Genomic DNA, 16,675 nt, shown 5'->3' with positions numbered 1-16,675 from the left:
AGTTCAATTCTGTTGGAAATCATGTTCATTAATCTTAGATACAAACAGGTAGATATTAATATTTTACAAAGAATTGCGATAGTGGTTTTTTTGACAGAAAATTTAAAAAAAAGTACATTACTATTTTATGGCTATTGGTATGACCATTTTTGTATTTTTAGTTGTTTCTACCAAGTACCAAGTACATTGCTGTTTCTTCCTTTGAATATTGTATGTTGCTATTGTTTCCTACTAATTAGTAATATGTTTACATCTTTAAAAAATACCTTTTAATAATGTATGATGTTATAAGTTTTCATAAATATTTATTATAACTTTTTAATATGAGAACTTCACTTTTATTTTTGTAGTCGAGAAGCATGGGAAGCTACATTTATGTACAAGGAGTAGAACTATTAACTTTATGGATGATTTCAACCTTTTATTAGTGACTATTTGCTCTATTTATGCACCAGTGTATCTATTTAGTCACAGGCTAACTGCAACACTGGTTTGAATGGTTAATGGTTTCAGCTAATTGGTTATTAACCTGAAATCCAATTACATAATCAAACAATAGGAATATCAAAACTTAAAGGCGAAAATACAAGCATTGAAGCACAATACAGTTTCAAATTCAATGACAATAGATGAACATAATAGTTGATTGCCTAAGTACCTGTAACTTGATTTTGATTTTAGACTTTAGAGTTTTGACTTTGAGGCTTGATCACTGGAGAAACGCGAGAGACTAGAAACCGAAAACAGCAGCCAACAGGTTAGCAGCGAGTCAGCGATTCAATCGACTGTGGAGCAGTGGAATTGTGGAAGAAACAATCGGAGAAGAAAGGCAGAAGGCCTAGAATCGAGTCTGACTATGGAGATAAGAAGGGAAGTTTAATCATTCGTGGTGTGATTGTAGTAGAAAGAATCGCAGGCCTTGAAACTAATTGGGGCCCCTTACAATTTGGGGCCCTAAGCCCTATCTTTACAGAATCAAACATTAGGTCGGCCCTGATAACAATCCTCAGGAACCTCATTAGAATTTTATAAAAAAAATAGTTATATCAAGAGTCACGTATAGAAAATATTACTATTATATGTAAAACTAAATTATTTTCTCAATTTGGCTAAGATAACATAACAACGTTATGTTTTAATTAAATAAATATTTTTAAATATAATGTGCTAACTCTAAAACAAACTACTTTAATAAATAAATATCTTTTTGCCCCATGTCACATACTCATTTATTTTGCCACATGTAATTTTATATGAATTTTAAATTAATTTTTATTCCACATGTCATTTTATGATATTTCCATTTTATTAAATTTCACATAATATTAAATGTGCTAATAAATGCATATTAATTTTATTAATGAACTTTCCTTTTAATTTCAAAATTACCAAGTTAAAGTTTTATTAATTTCTTTTGTTTACTTATCTAAATTATTTATTTAAATTTAAAAGAGAAAAAAAAACACTTTAATTTTTATAATTCAATATTTTTTCACTTTTCTTATAAATTCAAACCTCTTAAATATTTAAATTTTTAAATTTAATTTTTATTTTAAATAAATCTATATAATACACGGGTCTCACATCTAATACTATATTAAAATCAAATAAAAAAACGTATAATATCCTATTTTATTTAACATTAACTAATTTCATAAAAGATTAATTCATCTTTATCAAAACATTAATTATAAGTATAAATCTTATAATAAAAAAAATCGCGCTAATTTCCGTATGCATTGCGAGTTTCTACCTCATGTATCATCAGGAATCCATGAGTCCATCAATCGCCGTACACCATTTTAAGTTAATCGCTACGGCGGTGCGAAAAGAACGATGGTAATCCCGAACAAATCGCTCCCTGATTCCCAATCGGACCAGGACAACCCACGTATAAACCTCCTCGCTCCACTCAACCCCCACCACTCCTCCGCCATCACCACCGCCGACACCATGGATCAACAACCTCACCCGCCAAGATCCTACTGGCGATTCAGCAAACAAGACTTCTATCCGGAACCCTCTTTCCAAAACCTCTCAGCCTACAAGTCCGCCTTCTCCCAAACCCTCCACCGCCTCCGTGACCGCTGCCTCGGTCGATCCACCGATGAAACTGAACTCATTGAGCTCAAGAAACAAAGCGAAAACGAGATGCGAAAGTGTCTCACTTGGGTTGATCTAATTTGGCTTGGATTTGGATCAGTTGTAGGCTCCGGTATCTTCACCATCACCGGCCTTGAAGCCCGAGACGACGCCGGACCTTCAATCGTCTTATCTTACGCTCTTTCCGGCTTATCCGCCCTTTTCTCTGTTTTCTGCTACACAGAGTTCGCCGTTGAAATTCCCATCGCTGGTGGTTCGTTCTCGTTTCTCCGCGTCGAATTAGGCGATTTCATCGCCTTCATTGCCGCCGGTAATCACCAAAACCAACAATTGAAACTAAATTAGCTCGATTTCGTTCCAAATTAACAATTTTTCTTGGATTTATGCTTGATTTCTCAGGTAACATTCTACTGGAAGCTGTCGCCGGTGCAGCTGGATTAGCTCGATCATTCTCATCATACTTCGCAAGTATGTTCAGTTCTAACCCTGACATTCTTCGAATTCGAATCGATTCATTTGCAGAAGGTTTCAATTTACTAGACCCAATTGCTGTTATAATCTTATTCATCGCAAACATGGTAGCAATGAGAGGAACCAAATTGACATCATCTTCAAACATGATTCTTTCCATGATTAGTTCCTTAATCATAGTGTTCATAATCATTGTCGGGTTTACTCACGCCAAATCTTCCAATCTAACACCCTTCTTCCCATACGGACCTGAAGGAGTCTTCAGAGCTGCAGCTGTTGTTTACTGGTCTTACACTGGTTTTGACATGGTAGCTAACATGGCTGAAGAAACAAGAAAACCTGCAACAGATATTCCTTTAGGTTTAGTAGGATCAATGTCCATGATCAGTGTCGTGTATTGTCTAATGGCATTAGCTCTAACAATGATGGTGAATTACACAGAGATCGATAGAGACGCAGCTTATTCAGTTGCGTTTGAGAAAATCGGGATGAAATGGGCGAAATATATAGTGAGTATATGTGCTTTAAAAGGTATGCTTACAAGTATGCTAATCGGGTCAATGGGTCAAGCCCGTTACACAACTCAAATAGCCCGGGCCCATATGATCCCACCATGGTTTGCTTTAGTCCACCCGAAAACCGGGACCCCGGTTTACGCGACACTATTAGTGACCACAATTAGTTGCATTGTGGCTTTTTTTTCAAGCTTGGATGTGTTGTCGAGTGTGTTATCTTTTAGCACTTTGTTTATCTTCATGCTCATGGCTGTTGCATTGCTTGTGAGAAGATATTACGTGAAGGAGACGTGTTCTTCGAGGGATTTGATGAAGTTTATGGTTTGTTTGTTTGTGGTGATTGGTTCTTCGATTGGAATAACGGTGCTTTGGGCGGCGAATCGGAAAGGGTGGGTGGGGTATGCGATGGGTGGGGGGTTGTGGGTGGCGGGGACCGGCGGAATGATGGTGGTTGGAGAGCGGCGGGTGCCGAAGGTTTGGGGGGTGCCGCTAGTTCCGTGGTTGCCATCGATGTCGATTTTGATGAATGTGTTTTTGATTGGGTCTTTGGGTGGAATTGCTTTTAAGAGGTTTTTTATATGTAGTGGTGTGATGTTGGTTTATTATTTCTTTGTTGGGGTTCATGCTACTTATGATTTGGCTCATCAAGATTCTCAAGAATCGATGGTTGAAAAAGGAAAGGAGGATGCTACTAAAGATGGTTTGTAATGGAGTTTTCTATTAGTTTTGGATTTTTTTTTGTGAATAGATTGATTATATTTAGCTTAATCTATATATTTTGTCTCTAACAAGAATTGGTTGAAGAAAAAAATGTAACTTTAGTATAAGATTTACTTCTTTGGGTTTAGGAAAAGAGTAATCATATATCATCTAACTTCTTGCAATTCATGTTTTTGATGTTAAACTTCATATCTTTTAAACCCCAAATTGGTATGAGTTTGGTTGAAAGTGATTGCCCTCGTTTTTATAAGTTCTAGTAATGGTTATTGATTATCAATAGTTAATTGTTATGATATAATGGTGTAATATATATAAATTACCAAATTCAATGGCAAACTCGCCCATTTAAAACTTTTATTACTTTAAAGTTTAAAGTAAATTAGTAAAACTTCAATTGTTGAAAATTTATCTTCATAATTAAGATTTAGAGGCCTGTGTTATAAATTCTTATAAACATGGATCTTATTACCGTAGTTGAAATTGAGCTTTGGTAATTGTTTAGTTATTTTATTGTAAAGCTATAACATATGCTTTTTAAATATTAGTTTTATAATTACATTTCCTAATACAAATGAACTAAAATATGTTTCCTTTTCTTACATGTAATTTACTTCTTTTGGATAGAACTAAACATAGTTGCAAGGTGTGACAAAATGACCGAGAAAAGCCTCAACACAACATCCTCCACTAGAATGTTGCGTATAAACCCTTTTTAATACATATAAGATTGGGCTTTGTTTGAATAGTCCAATTAAAAACAGAAAGCTTATCTAAGCCTTTGGTTAATTGGTTAAGGGATATTGGCCGATCTAACGAACAATGCATGATGGTTAGGTATGGTGGGAATTATCTTGTCTTCGGATTAACGGGTTGCGGGTTGACGGGTCATAAAAATTTAATCCAGAGATGATCCATATAAATACTTGTGTTGTCACTCTCAACTTTAACAAGGATTAGACATAAACATGTCAATCCTCGTAGCCAGTTTAATTATCTGAGTTTAAGGTTTCGTGGGTCAGATTCGGGTTTATGAGTAACAGGAAAAAAAATCAAAATATTACATTTATACTTTTTAGTCATTATATATATATATATATATATATATATATATATATATATATATATATATATATATATACACTTAGGTTATTCTATTCAAACTAAGTATTGTATTATTGTATGCATAATTGTGGACCAATCATTTTACTTAATTTTGGAAAGTGAATAATACATATTATTAAATTAAATATAATTAAAAAATACCAACTAATTTCATTCTAAGGGTATTTTAGTCAATTAACATAAATTTAAAAAAGAAAAATTACATATTTTAAGGAAAATAGATTCTATTAATTTTAAAAATCTGATTGTATAGATGATAATTCTCCTAATTCGAAAATTCTGACGGAATATTTTTATCAATATATAGAAAAATAACAAATATGATTGAACCATACAATAATTACACATTATGACATAATATATATTTTGATTTAATAAACTTCTTGAAGAATAACAAAATTTTGGATACAAGTTAAAAAAAATTTCATTTCATTCTTAGAAAAGAAAAAAAAAATTATATACTATTCTATGTAAATGTTACACTTATTAATAACACAAAAGCACAATATATGAATCATTCTACCAAAATATACTATTACATATATATTTTTTCATTATATTGTATATTATTCTGGTAGAATAATCCATTCTTTTTGGAAGATTGGTGGTTATTGTTCATCTTCATCCCATAGAATGTTCATCTTCAAAATTCTATTCTCACAGAATCAGAATTCAAGATTCCATTCTAGTAGAATGTTGTAAGTTTCATATGTACCATGTTTTGCTTTGATATCTCTCGTTTCGTACCTACAAAAATAATGGTATTCAACACTGTATCATTCTAAACCAACAATATAAGATACAATTCAAGCATAAAGAAGCAAACCAAAATAAAGTCACGCAAAACCCATTAAAGAGAAATGGATTCGTGATTCCATTCCAACATAATTATAATTCATGATTTCATTCCAATAGAATTGGATTCGTGATTTCATACAATTCGTGAACAAATGCCAACATAATTAGAATTCATGATTCCACTCACCCCTCTCTTTTATGTTTCCTCTTAATGAACCCCATGTTTCTTTTCATTCTACATGGATTCCAGTCAAGAAATATAAGAACAATCTTATTCTTGCCCTTATGTAACCAACAAACCAACAAAAAAGAGGGCATTTCTCTCATTCGTTCAAAAAAATATATTTTTTGTTATACCAAAGAAAGATAAAATTGGATTTTAATTTTAAAACACATGCTTCGTAGTTCATAGTTCATAGTTCATACCCAAAGGAAAATTAAGCATACCTTGAATAACGGTCTTAAATAAAAATTGAAAAGGTTGGTTCAAGTATTTTATCGACTAGTTGGTATGCATCCTAAGAGCTACAATCAAATCTCATAAAGAAGGCAGCAAAATATCCCCTCTTCATTTCATCTTTACTAACCAAAATCACACAAACTTCAACAAAAATTCAACCCCATCTTAGACAATAATCCTATGATGATTTAAGTAATTATAAGAAATAGAAAACACACCAATTGCTGCTCAACAACAACATAAATCAAGGCATCGTATGTTCGTCACTAGCTGAACACGCGTTATCATCTTTATCTCCAGAAAAATTGGATCGATGAGCGGACCCAATAATCAGATCTTTTCAACTGCAGAGGAATCTTTTCCTAAACAAGCCTGGATCGTTTTCAGGGGGAAAACTGAATCGTCACATGGAGGAGAGACAGCCGACGACGCAACAGCCGACGACAGAGACGATGACGGCCGATTAGTGTCACCGGTGGAGGCGCGATTCTGACGTTGAAGACCAAGACCTTCTGCGGTTCCTCCGATAATTTGAACTTCATCATTGCTCGCCGGTGATGTCCGTCGCAGACATCGACCTCTTCCGCCATGATCGCCCCTTGGATCGGTGCTGTCCCGATGCTTCTTCCCTTTGCACCTTCTCGCGATTTCCCAACTATCACAGAAGCTCCATTGCGTTGACATGGCCTGTTCCTTCGTTTCTGTCTAGGGATTTAAAGGGTTAAATGTAAATGATTTTGCATAAATTAAAGGGTTTATGAATTGAATAATTAATTACCAAAATTAATTAAAAGCTAAGATTACAATTTTAGCCCTATCCAGGTTTTTAAAATGATTGGTCCACATTTATACATACAATAACACAATAATTACTTTAAACACATGAACCTATCTCTCTCTCTCTCTCTCTCTCTCTCTCTATATATATATATATATATATATATATATATATATATATATATATATATATATATATATATATATATATATATATATATATATGGTTAGGTTCATGTTATACCACTATATTTTGTGAGACAGGGAGACTCAATCCTAACCACTCATTTTGTAGAGAAAAAAAAACATTTTTAAAATGTAAAATAATTGATAACTTTTGAATTTGTTTTAAATATTATTAAAAAAATACCATTTTTTAAATATCTGTAAAATATTCTAATGAAAGAAGTTCAATTCCATTCTCACGGAATCCTTTTGTACTCCATCATTCATACATTCATGATTCCGATGAGCTACAAAAAAATTCCCAAACAAATTGAATCTAATTCCAATTGGTTCATATTTAAATTCTTTTGATAAATCTCATTATTACCATGACATCTTTAACCGCATGGTAAAAAATGTCATGAAATGCCTTATAAACGATTAGAAAAAATACAAATATTTTGTACTGATGAATATTTGATGTGATGTAAATATTATATCAAAGTATCAAACTGGCTTTTACATGTAAAATGTAAAATGCTTAACATAAAATGTAAATATCATTTTAAATAAAATAGAGAATTAAAACAAAAAATATCAGTACTTTAAAGCAACTACCATATTAAATATACCGTATTAAGGATGTGTTCGGTACAAAACTTTATCACAATAAAAATGAATATTTTTGTTACACCATTTTAGATTATCATAAAGTAGATATATAAACTATTTTTAATTATTTTAAAAGTTGTAATAATATTTTCACTCCTTTTCTAGAAAACGGTTTTAAAAATATGAAGGATGACACTAGGTGTATGGTAAATCAAAGTTTGTTGGGTGGTTAGAAGATATAAAATGAATATACTATAGGAAACATATGCACTCGTAGTTAGGATATAATCGATTAGAATATTCCTTTCTTATGTTGCTTACAAAAAGTTTAACGCTCATGAGATGGATGTAAAACATGCATTTATCAATATAACTCTAGACGAGGAAGTGTTTATTCAACAACCTTTATGGTTAGAAGATCCACTACTTCCCTGAACACTGCTATAAGAGTGACAAAGTTGTTTATGAATTGAAGCATGCCCCACGAGCATGGTATCAAATGCTTACCTATTCTTGATTAAATATGGTTTTGACCGAGGTAATGTTGGTATAAGTTTTTTGTTAAGAAAGATAATGAAGAATATATGCTAGTACCAATTTACATAGACGACATTATCTTTTGTTTTACTAATCAAAATTTGGTTGAAAAGTTTTCTAATCGAATGGATTCAAAATTTTAAATAAGTGTGATATGAGTGATGTATTTTTTTTTATGTATACAAAGATGATATGAGATAAATGGAAATACTAAACTAAAACCAATACATTGCTATTTGTCTGGTAGTATTATAGTTTTCGTGAGACCGAGAATCGAAAATAGAGGGAAAATGAAATGTTTTTAATAGGCTTTCACTAATATCTAGACAATGATCTCGCTACTATCTACAGTCTCGACCATGATCATGCTTTAAGGCTAATTCTATATGTAACCCCCTCCCCCTCCCATATGATCATGTTTTTAGGGGTATTTAACATTCATACTTGAAACCCACATAACTCTTAGATTAAAACAACGCTTCCACAAACGATAAACGATTTCATCAGAGTAATATATGCAAAATCAAATGAACAAGACATAATCAATTTACGTGGTTCACACAATCAAATGATCGACTACGTCCACCACGAACATGAAAAAGGTTTATTATTTCCTCCTGTAAAAGGCTTTTTTGTACACTACATTAAGGTTACAATAAATGATACTATTTATAGAGTGATTGACCTAAAATAATGGGCCAAAAAATGTCATGGGTCGAAGTCAATGCTGACAAAACTGACCCCACTGATCCTTTAAGTCAAATTTGCTCTCCAAGAAAACTCGCTCTGCTACTCAAGCACTTGTCGACTGCTTAAGCAATGTTGGCTACTTATTTCCATAAACATACCTACTTATTTAGATTGCCATAACCAACCCTGCTCCTACGGATTGCCATAAGTAGACTAATTATTCGAGCTTCCATAAGAAGCTACTTATACAATCTTCCATAAGCAGACTACTTATACGGACAACCAAATGCAACTCAACCTCCACACTCAATATTATCCCACTTGGAGGCTCATAAACAATTTATTACCATCCAAAACAAGAATGATGTAACCCCCATCTCCCTCTCGCTTGCTCGCGCCTTTGCTTCAAGTACTTAGATTGCCAGTCGAAGCCATACACAACTTCAACTTCTTTGTAGTCACCACAACACACCTGCTGGATTCTTCGTACCAAGGATTTTATTCAGATCCAAGGTTCCATCATTTATCAATTCACGAGTAAAGTGATACCTCATCTGAATGTGCTTCATCTTACTGTGAAAAACTATAATCTTTGCCAAATAAACTGCATGCCGGTTATCAAAATGCAATACACAATCTTCCTGTTGCATACCAAGTTGTGATAAGAAATTCTTCAACCATATAAGCTCCTTGCTTGCTTCTGTAATAGCCATATACTCTACTTCTATGGTTGAAAGATTAACACTCATTTGTAACCGGGACATCCAATTGATTGCATTACCTCTAAATGTGAAAACATACCCGATTGTGCTTTTTCCTGAATCCATACAACCTCCTATATCTGCATTAGTAGAACCTTCAAAAACTACCTTTTTTCTTCTTAAACATAAGGAAGACTTAAAAGTACCCTTTAAGTAGCGTAACAACCACTTGACTCCTTCCTAATGCTCTTTCCATGGAATAGACATAAAACAAATCATAACTCTCACTGTATGAACAATATCTGGTATGGTGCATACAATTGCATACTTCAAGTTACCAAATGCAGAGGCATAAGGAACTTTAGCCATCTCTTCTTTGTCTGCTTCATTCTTAGGGGGCTGTTTCTTTGATAGTCTCAAGTGACTCCCCAAGGGTTTGCTTATGGATTTTGCATTTACCATGCTGAACTTCTCTAGAACTTTCTTGATGTACTTTGTTTGGGAAAGTTTCAAAGTACCCATATCTCTATCTCTGCCCAATATCTATTTAGCAGCCCCCAGGTGCTTCATCTCATGCTCTTTGGATAACTTTTTTTTTCAACTTGTTGATCTCCTACATGTATGCTTGTAACAATTGGTAAAAATAGGTCAAGGTTCTCCGATCAAACCACCACGAACCCCACTATAATAGTGTTTATTGTAGGTTGTTATATGTATTTAAATGCATTAGAAGCTACGTTAATCATAATTGCACTCAGATTACCCTAAATTTCTCAAAAGTTGACAATCATTAACGAACAGAAAACAATTTACTAAAATAATTATTATTTAATGCCCTAAAAGTAAAATTTTACATTAAGGATACTTCGGAACTACATATTGGATAAATCATGTTCTCCACTTTGCGTGAATATAAAGAATGTCCAAAATAGAGATCGTATGAGGAAGTTACACTCTTTTTAAGTTATAAAATCAGTATTTATTTGATTTTCCTAAAACGAACATTGCATTGCGTTGTTTGGAATAGCTAAGTATTTTGTAAATCGTTTTTGAGCATGTTTTTGAACTCAGACTATGTTCTATTATTTAGTTTCAGTTTTATAATATTTTTGACCCGAAGTTAAATTGGTTTCGTGAAAACTGTCGAATTGGGCTATTTAATTGCGAGACTTTAATCGTCATTTTACGAAGTTCCATGTATCGAATTAAATTTCGTTTACATTTTTGCAATCACCGTCTCAAAGTATATAAGCAGGAACCTTCAAAATATTTTTATGATTTTGGGATTGTTGGCACACAAATCAATGCAATAATGGATGCTTTAACATTAAGCATGACATCATGCATGGTACAAGCCAAGTAGCATGTATGTGTGCGTGTCTCTAAAAAATGATCAGTCATGCTTCAAAGAACATGTATGCACACTTCTCTTTCCTCTCATCTCTCACGTTTTCTATCACTATCTCCCTAAAATCTAGTACACATGCATGTGTGTGTATCCATTACAATATCTTCCATTATATGTTTATATCTCCATATCTTCAAAATATATGCGTGGTGTATGTACTTATAAAAACTATTGAACCTTCTAAAAATCTCAGTAATCATATTTATGAATGTGGGTGTAACTCATGAAGTCCTCAACATCTTCTTCAAATCCAAGCTAGTACACGAGAGATAAAAATTATACACTCTAAATCCTTCTAAAATCATTCACTAAATCTCATGATATCTATATCTCTCATTCTTATTCTCGAACTCACTCATAATCTCTCATTGTCTCACTACTCTTTCTTTTTCTCTGTCTTTCTCTTTCTCTCTCTCTCTCTCACTCTCTTTCTTTCTTTCTTGCTCATGTGAATTTTTGGTGAAGCCAAGAGGCTACTAATATCTCATTCGTAGCCCTTTCTAGCCCCTTCTTCTTCGTTGATCACAACCCCAAAACACCCCCTTCGATCACTGTTATTGCTGCTCGACTCCATAACCAACAAAGAGAAGGGAAAACAACTGAAAAGAGCCATCGAAGTAGCCAACTCGATGCCCACTGTCGGTGTTTACCACCTCATGTCGCTGTCTTCAACCCTCCTAACCCCTTAAATCGACCATAGGTGAGCTACCCCTCTCATTCTCTTCGCAAAACAACCCCACAAAGTAGAACACCACCAGCCACACGCCAACGTGGCCGACGACATGTGTGTTCTCCGGCAAAGCTCTCGGTGATTCCACTAGGTCTATAAATTATTTTTCCAGGTTCCTCGTGTGTATTTGGTCAAGTCTCGAGTGTATATCTATGTTTCATAACATTAAATAGACATATATATATATATATATATATATATATATATATATATATATATATATATATATATATATATATATATATATATATATATATATATATATATATATATATATATATGTTTCCAAATTTTCATTTATATTTATCCTTGTCGAATGAATATAAAAAGAAATATTATAATTGTACGTTATAATAATTGCTTTGTTTTATCTACGATCAAATTGTTGATTATTTGGTTGATTTCACATTGGTTGGAATCCAGCTTTAGTCAAAATGCACTCGTTATGCTGCCCAATTTTTGTTAGGAAACTTTTGAGGTTTTACACTTAAAGTTTATTAAATCTTACATCCAAAGTTTTTGATATCTCTTTTTTTTTTTCTCTTGAGAAAGTCTTTGTGAATCCATACAACTTTAGTTTTTCCGTTTCTTTGTTCCGAAACGCTCTTTGAATTCTTCGATTTTTTTTATTGACTTCATCCGTTTATTCATTGAACTCACAGTCACAGATGAGACAGAAGGACTTATATAGAATCCCCATCTACATTCACATTTGATTAGTAGGGCAAATTAGATCTATCTTTAGCTCACATATAACTAGTCAATATCTAATATCACATATACATGTCTTTCTTCCACAATGTAAACCAACTCTTCCCTAATCTTTAATTCAAGCTGATTTGATAAGGATGCGTCTAACCCTTGACAAGAGTTAACTTATAGCCATTCAATTCCATATAAATAGTTCGACCTCGCCTCTACAAACCATTTATAAATCCCCATTTTTAGAAATCATCCTTTCCCTTTCTTTATCCTTATCGCGCAACCTAAATTGACAAGATAATAAATGGGGGAAGAAGAGAACAATAGCCTAACAAGGGTTCATTCCGTTTAGGTGCCCAGTTAGGTGCCAAACAGACCCCATCATTGATTTGATATATTGATAAGGTGAATACCCAGTCTATTCAATGCTAGGCTGAGCATAAGGGCCTTAAAAAATCTCTTTTCGTCCTATGAAATTTAATGTGTACGAAGTTTCATGAATAATGATAAGTCATCTGTTGAATCATCAAATCTTCCTATTTTCAATTAGGCCAACGAAATCCATTATAAAGATTATAGATCAATCAAAGAAAAATAAGTGGACCTGACCCATTGAATCATTACTATATTCGCTATTCTGATATTCAAATTCAATAGAGATGAAATTGGAACAAGTTGACCTTTTATTTATTTTCATTTCTTTGGACTCCGTAAGAATTTGTTGATATTTCCAATTCAATCGTCTTATTGCTAGATGTTCTATAGGAATAAATTATCATTTGGTTCCTTCATGGAGAACCTTTTATTCTAAGTCAAAAGATAAGAAAAATTTTCACTATCTTTCTTTGATTACAGGATCAAGATTAATTTATATCTATATAATATTTCTATATTTAGATATTAGCTATGAGATCGTGGCTTGATAAAAATATCGATTTCGTTGCATTCAAGATTTTTGGTCTGACAATCGTATGAAGAATGGACGGCTGTTCATGTGCCTTTATCTTTGGAGGCTCAAGCAGAGGCACGTTTACTTATGTTTTCTCATATTAATCTTTTGTCTCCAACTATTTGAGATCCGATTTCGGCACCAACTCAAGATATGCAATATGGGCTCGGTGTCATTATGTTAATAAAAAATGGCTCGGTGATATGTTAACGAATTGGTCCACTACAGAAACAAGACTTCATAAGTTTAGAGACTTGAGAACCGAACAAAAAATAGGGGGGCTCGACTGTCTTCCGAAAAGAGATGCGGCTATGTTGAAAAGACAATTATCTCATATGCAAACATATCTGGGCGGGATTAAATATATGACAGGGTTACCCGATATTGTAATCATCGTTGATCAGCACGAAGAAGACAATAACTATATCTCCATCAATCTATATCCATGAAAATGGAATTTTTTTTATAAGAACTATTATAAAAAAGTAGAGTTACTTCTTTTTTCCTGACCTGGTCAATAAAGTTATGAAAGATTTTGATTTATTTATCTCTAATTTTATATATAATGGATTTACCTAGACTAATACATGATTTTCTTTTAGTCTTTCTGGGATTGGGTCTTATATTAAGGGGTCTAGGAGTAGTATTACTTCCCAATCCTATTTATTCTGCCTTTTCGTTGGGATTGGTTTTTGTTTGTATATCTTTATTTCTGCATCTCCCTGACCAAATCCGCCCACATTAGGATTACTTGTCAATGGTTGCTCAAATTTGATAGATTCGCCTTCTGAAACAAGAAGTTCTAGCCCCAGAGCGATAATATCAACCACTTGACGTCCATCCGATACATCCGCTATGGTTATTTCATATCCCCCCTTTTCGTTTCGTAGGATTTTGCTTACTATACCAGATGCTGTAGCATTATAAACTGTATTGTAACTCTTGCTCCCGTCAGGATAAATTTGGCCCGTTCCCCTGTTTTCGCCTACGTATATAGGATATTTTAAGAAGTGAATGTCTTTCTTAGTATCAGGGTTCGGGGAAAGAATAGGAAATGTGATTTCACTGTATTTCTGAGTAGGAATAGGGCCTATGACAAGAATATTTTTTTTGATTTGGGCGATACCTTTGAAAAGACAGTTTGCCCATCTTTTCTTTTGTCTCGGGGGAAATACAGTCGGGAGGGGCTAATTCAAAACCCTCTGCTAAAATAAGAACAACCCCCACATTTAAATCCCCTTTTTACCATTAGCAAGAACTTGTTTTAGTTGCATATCATAAGGAATTCGAACAACTACGTCAAATACAGTATCAGGAAGTACCGTTTGCGGAACCTCAATATCCACTGGTTTATTAGCTAAATGGAAATTAGCGCATACAATACGTCCGGTCACTTCTCGTGGATTTTCATAGCCATTCTGTGCAAAAAGGGGATATGCATTTGAAATGGATGCAAGAGTTATGATATATATCATGAGCGATACGGAAATAGATCGACTAATCTGTTCCTTTATCCAAGAAAAATTATTTCTAGTTGAACACACACATTTGTAGAATTTTATAATGTAGGATTTCTATGTGAGTTTCATATTCATCAACTAAGAACATAAACTTAGTAAATACCTATGGAATAGCCTTTAATATTTGAGAGCGGAGAACGTTGTGTATAGATTTATATGGATTGACACTCCCGTCTGTGGTTTCTAGCTACAACCTCCGTCTGACAAGTCAAAACGGGCGATAACTTTATATTTTGTTCCCTATTTACAACGTTGATGAAGTTTTGGTGACACTACAACACAACCCTTTGTTAGTGTTTCGCAGAGGCTGATGCAAGTCATATAGCTCGGTTATAAACTCAACATATCCCCATAATTCAATATAAAAAACAATTATATCTGATTAAAATAGGATTTATAAACTGTAAAATACTAATATGATCTGAAATAGGACTATATGTAGTATAAAGTTATACACTTAGATTATCGGTTAAGTGTCAGTGCATTGTTTAGGTAAAATAAACACTTAATAACATGGCCCAAGATTATGTTGATTTTAAACTTATGTATCATAAGTAAATCAATATCCAAACTTGTATAGTATTACAAGTACAATCACACCTGAGTTAAGTCAACACTTTTCATTATGATTTTATACATTGAATTGTAAAGGTAACTTTTTATATACTCTGATAGTAGTTCATTTATATAAAAATCCACTTTTAACAAAATACATAAAGTCAAAACCTGTGCAACTCACCAAATTTTTTTTGACGTATTTTCAAATGCGTGTATTCTAAGGGACTTAGAATTGGGCATATGTCATGTATTGCAAGAAAATTCTATTTCCTTGCTCTTTATATTATTTTGAATTACGCTTTGCTGAACTTGTTTCTGAATTATCATCTTTTCGTGAAACCAAGTAATGTAACTCTTGTACTTGAATTTATGGAAGAATGTAATATATTATTTTAACTTATTGTAGTGTTCAATATATATTTTTTGACTAGGAACCAACATTGGCGTCGCAACCCCAACACTTCCAAGTTGGACGGGGTGTGATACTGCTCCAACAATTTACATGTCATAAAGATAAATAAGAGAATAATGTATGACGATCAAGAATTCTTCAGGTAACAACAACGATCCATCTCGCATCTCATGTACCTGTTTTGTTGCATTAAGCTATCAAACTTCAAGTACCATTGTCTTGGAGCTTGCTTCAACCTATACAAAGTTTTCTTCAATTTTGCACACCAAATTTTCTTTGCTAACAGAGGAAAAACTTCTGGTTGTGCCATGTGGATGTATTCTTCCAGATCACCAAGAAGAAAAGTTGTTTTTACATCTAGTTGCTGTAGATGGAAATTTTCTGCAACCACAATAGCTAAGACCAATCTGATAGTGGTCATCTTTAATACTGGAGAGAAGATCTCATTGTAATTACTTTTTGTTTTCTGGTGGAAACCTTTAACCACTAATCGATCATTGTCTCTTTCTTCCATGTATCTTATCTTTGACCCGAAACACCAATTTGTTCTGCAGTGCTTTCCCTGCCGGTAACTTGACCAAGGACCAAGTTTGGTTCTTGTCAAGTGAGCTCAATTATTCTTTCATGGCATCCTTCCATTGTATGGCGTCTTGTATCTTTAAAGCCTCTAGATAACATTTAGGTTCACCATTTTTTGTCATCAATAAGTAGTTTGTTGATGGGAG

At 33.4% G+C, this 16,675-nt stretch overlaps 1 protein-coding gene and 1 pseudogene across 1 annotated transcript; one reads left to right on the top strand and one right to left on the bottom strand.

Annotated features, from left to right (window-relative positions):
- Positions 1 to 1,580: 1,580 nt before the first annotated feature.
- Positions 1,581 to 4,009, top strand: LOC111913419 (cationic amino acid transporter 8, vacuolar). Its single transcript, XM_052765391.1, has 2 exons — positions 1,581 to 2,413; positions 2,503 to 4,009. The coding sequence occupies exons 1-2, from the start codon at positions 1,837 to 1,839 to the stop codon at positions 3,795 to 3,797; spliced, it is 1,872 nt and encodes a 623-aa protein (XP_052621351.1). The 5' UTR covers positions 1,581 to 1,836; the 3' UTR covers positions 3,798 to 4,009.
- Positions 4,010 to 14,119: 10,110 nt separating this feature from the next.
- On the bottom strand, positions 14,120 to 16,464 carry LOC122195228 (cytochrome f-like; annotated as a pseudogene).
- Between the last annotated feature and the right edge of the window lie 211 nt (positions 16,465 to 16,675).

The sequence above is a fragment of the Lactuca sativa genome, chromosome 7 (genome assembly GCF_002870075.4).
Source record: "Lactuca sativa cultivar Salinas chromosome 7, Lsat_Salinas_v11, whole genome shotgun sequence".
Classification (NCBI taxonomy): domain Eukaryota; kingdom Viridiplantae; phylum Streptophyta; class Magnoliopsida; order Asterales; family Asteraceae; genus Lactuca; species Lactuca sativa.
This window is presented reverse-complemented; position numbering and strand designations above follow the sequence as displayed.

Excerpts from the sequence above, each read along its gene's own strand:
- LOC111913419 (XM_052765391.1), top strand. The coding sequence starts at position 1,837 with ATGGTAATCCCGAACAAATCGCTCCCTGATTCCCAATCGGACCAGGAC. Across the intron at positions 2,414-2,502 it reads CATCGCCTTCATTGCCGCCG|GTAACATTCTACTGGAAGCT; the intron begins GTAATCACCAAA and ends TTGATTTCTCAG.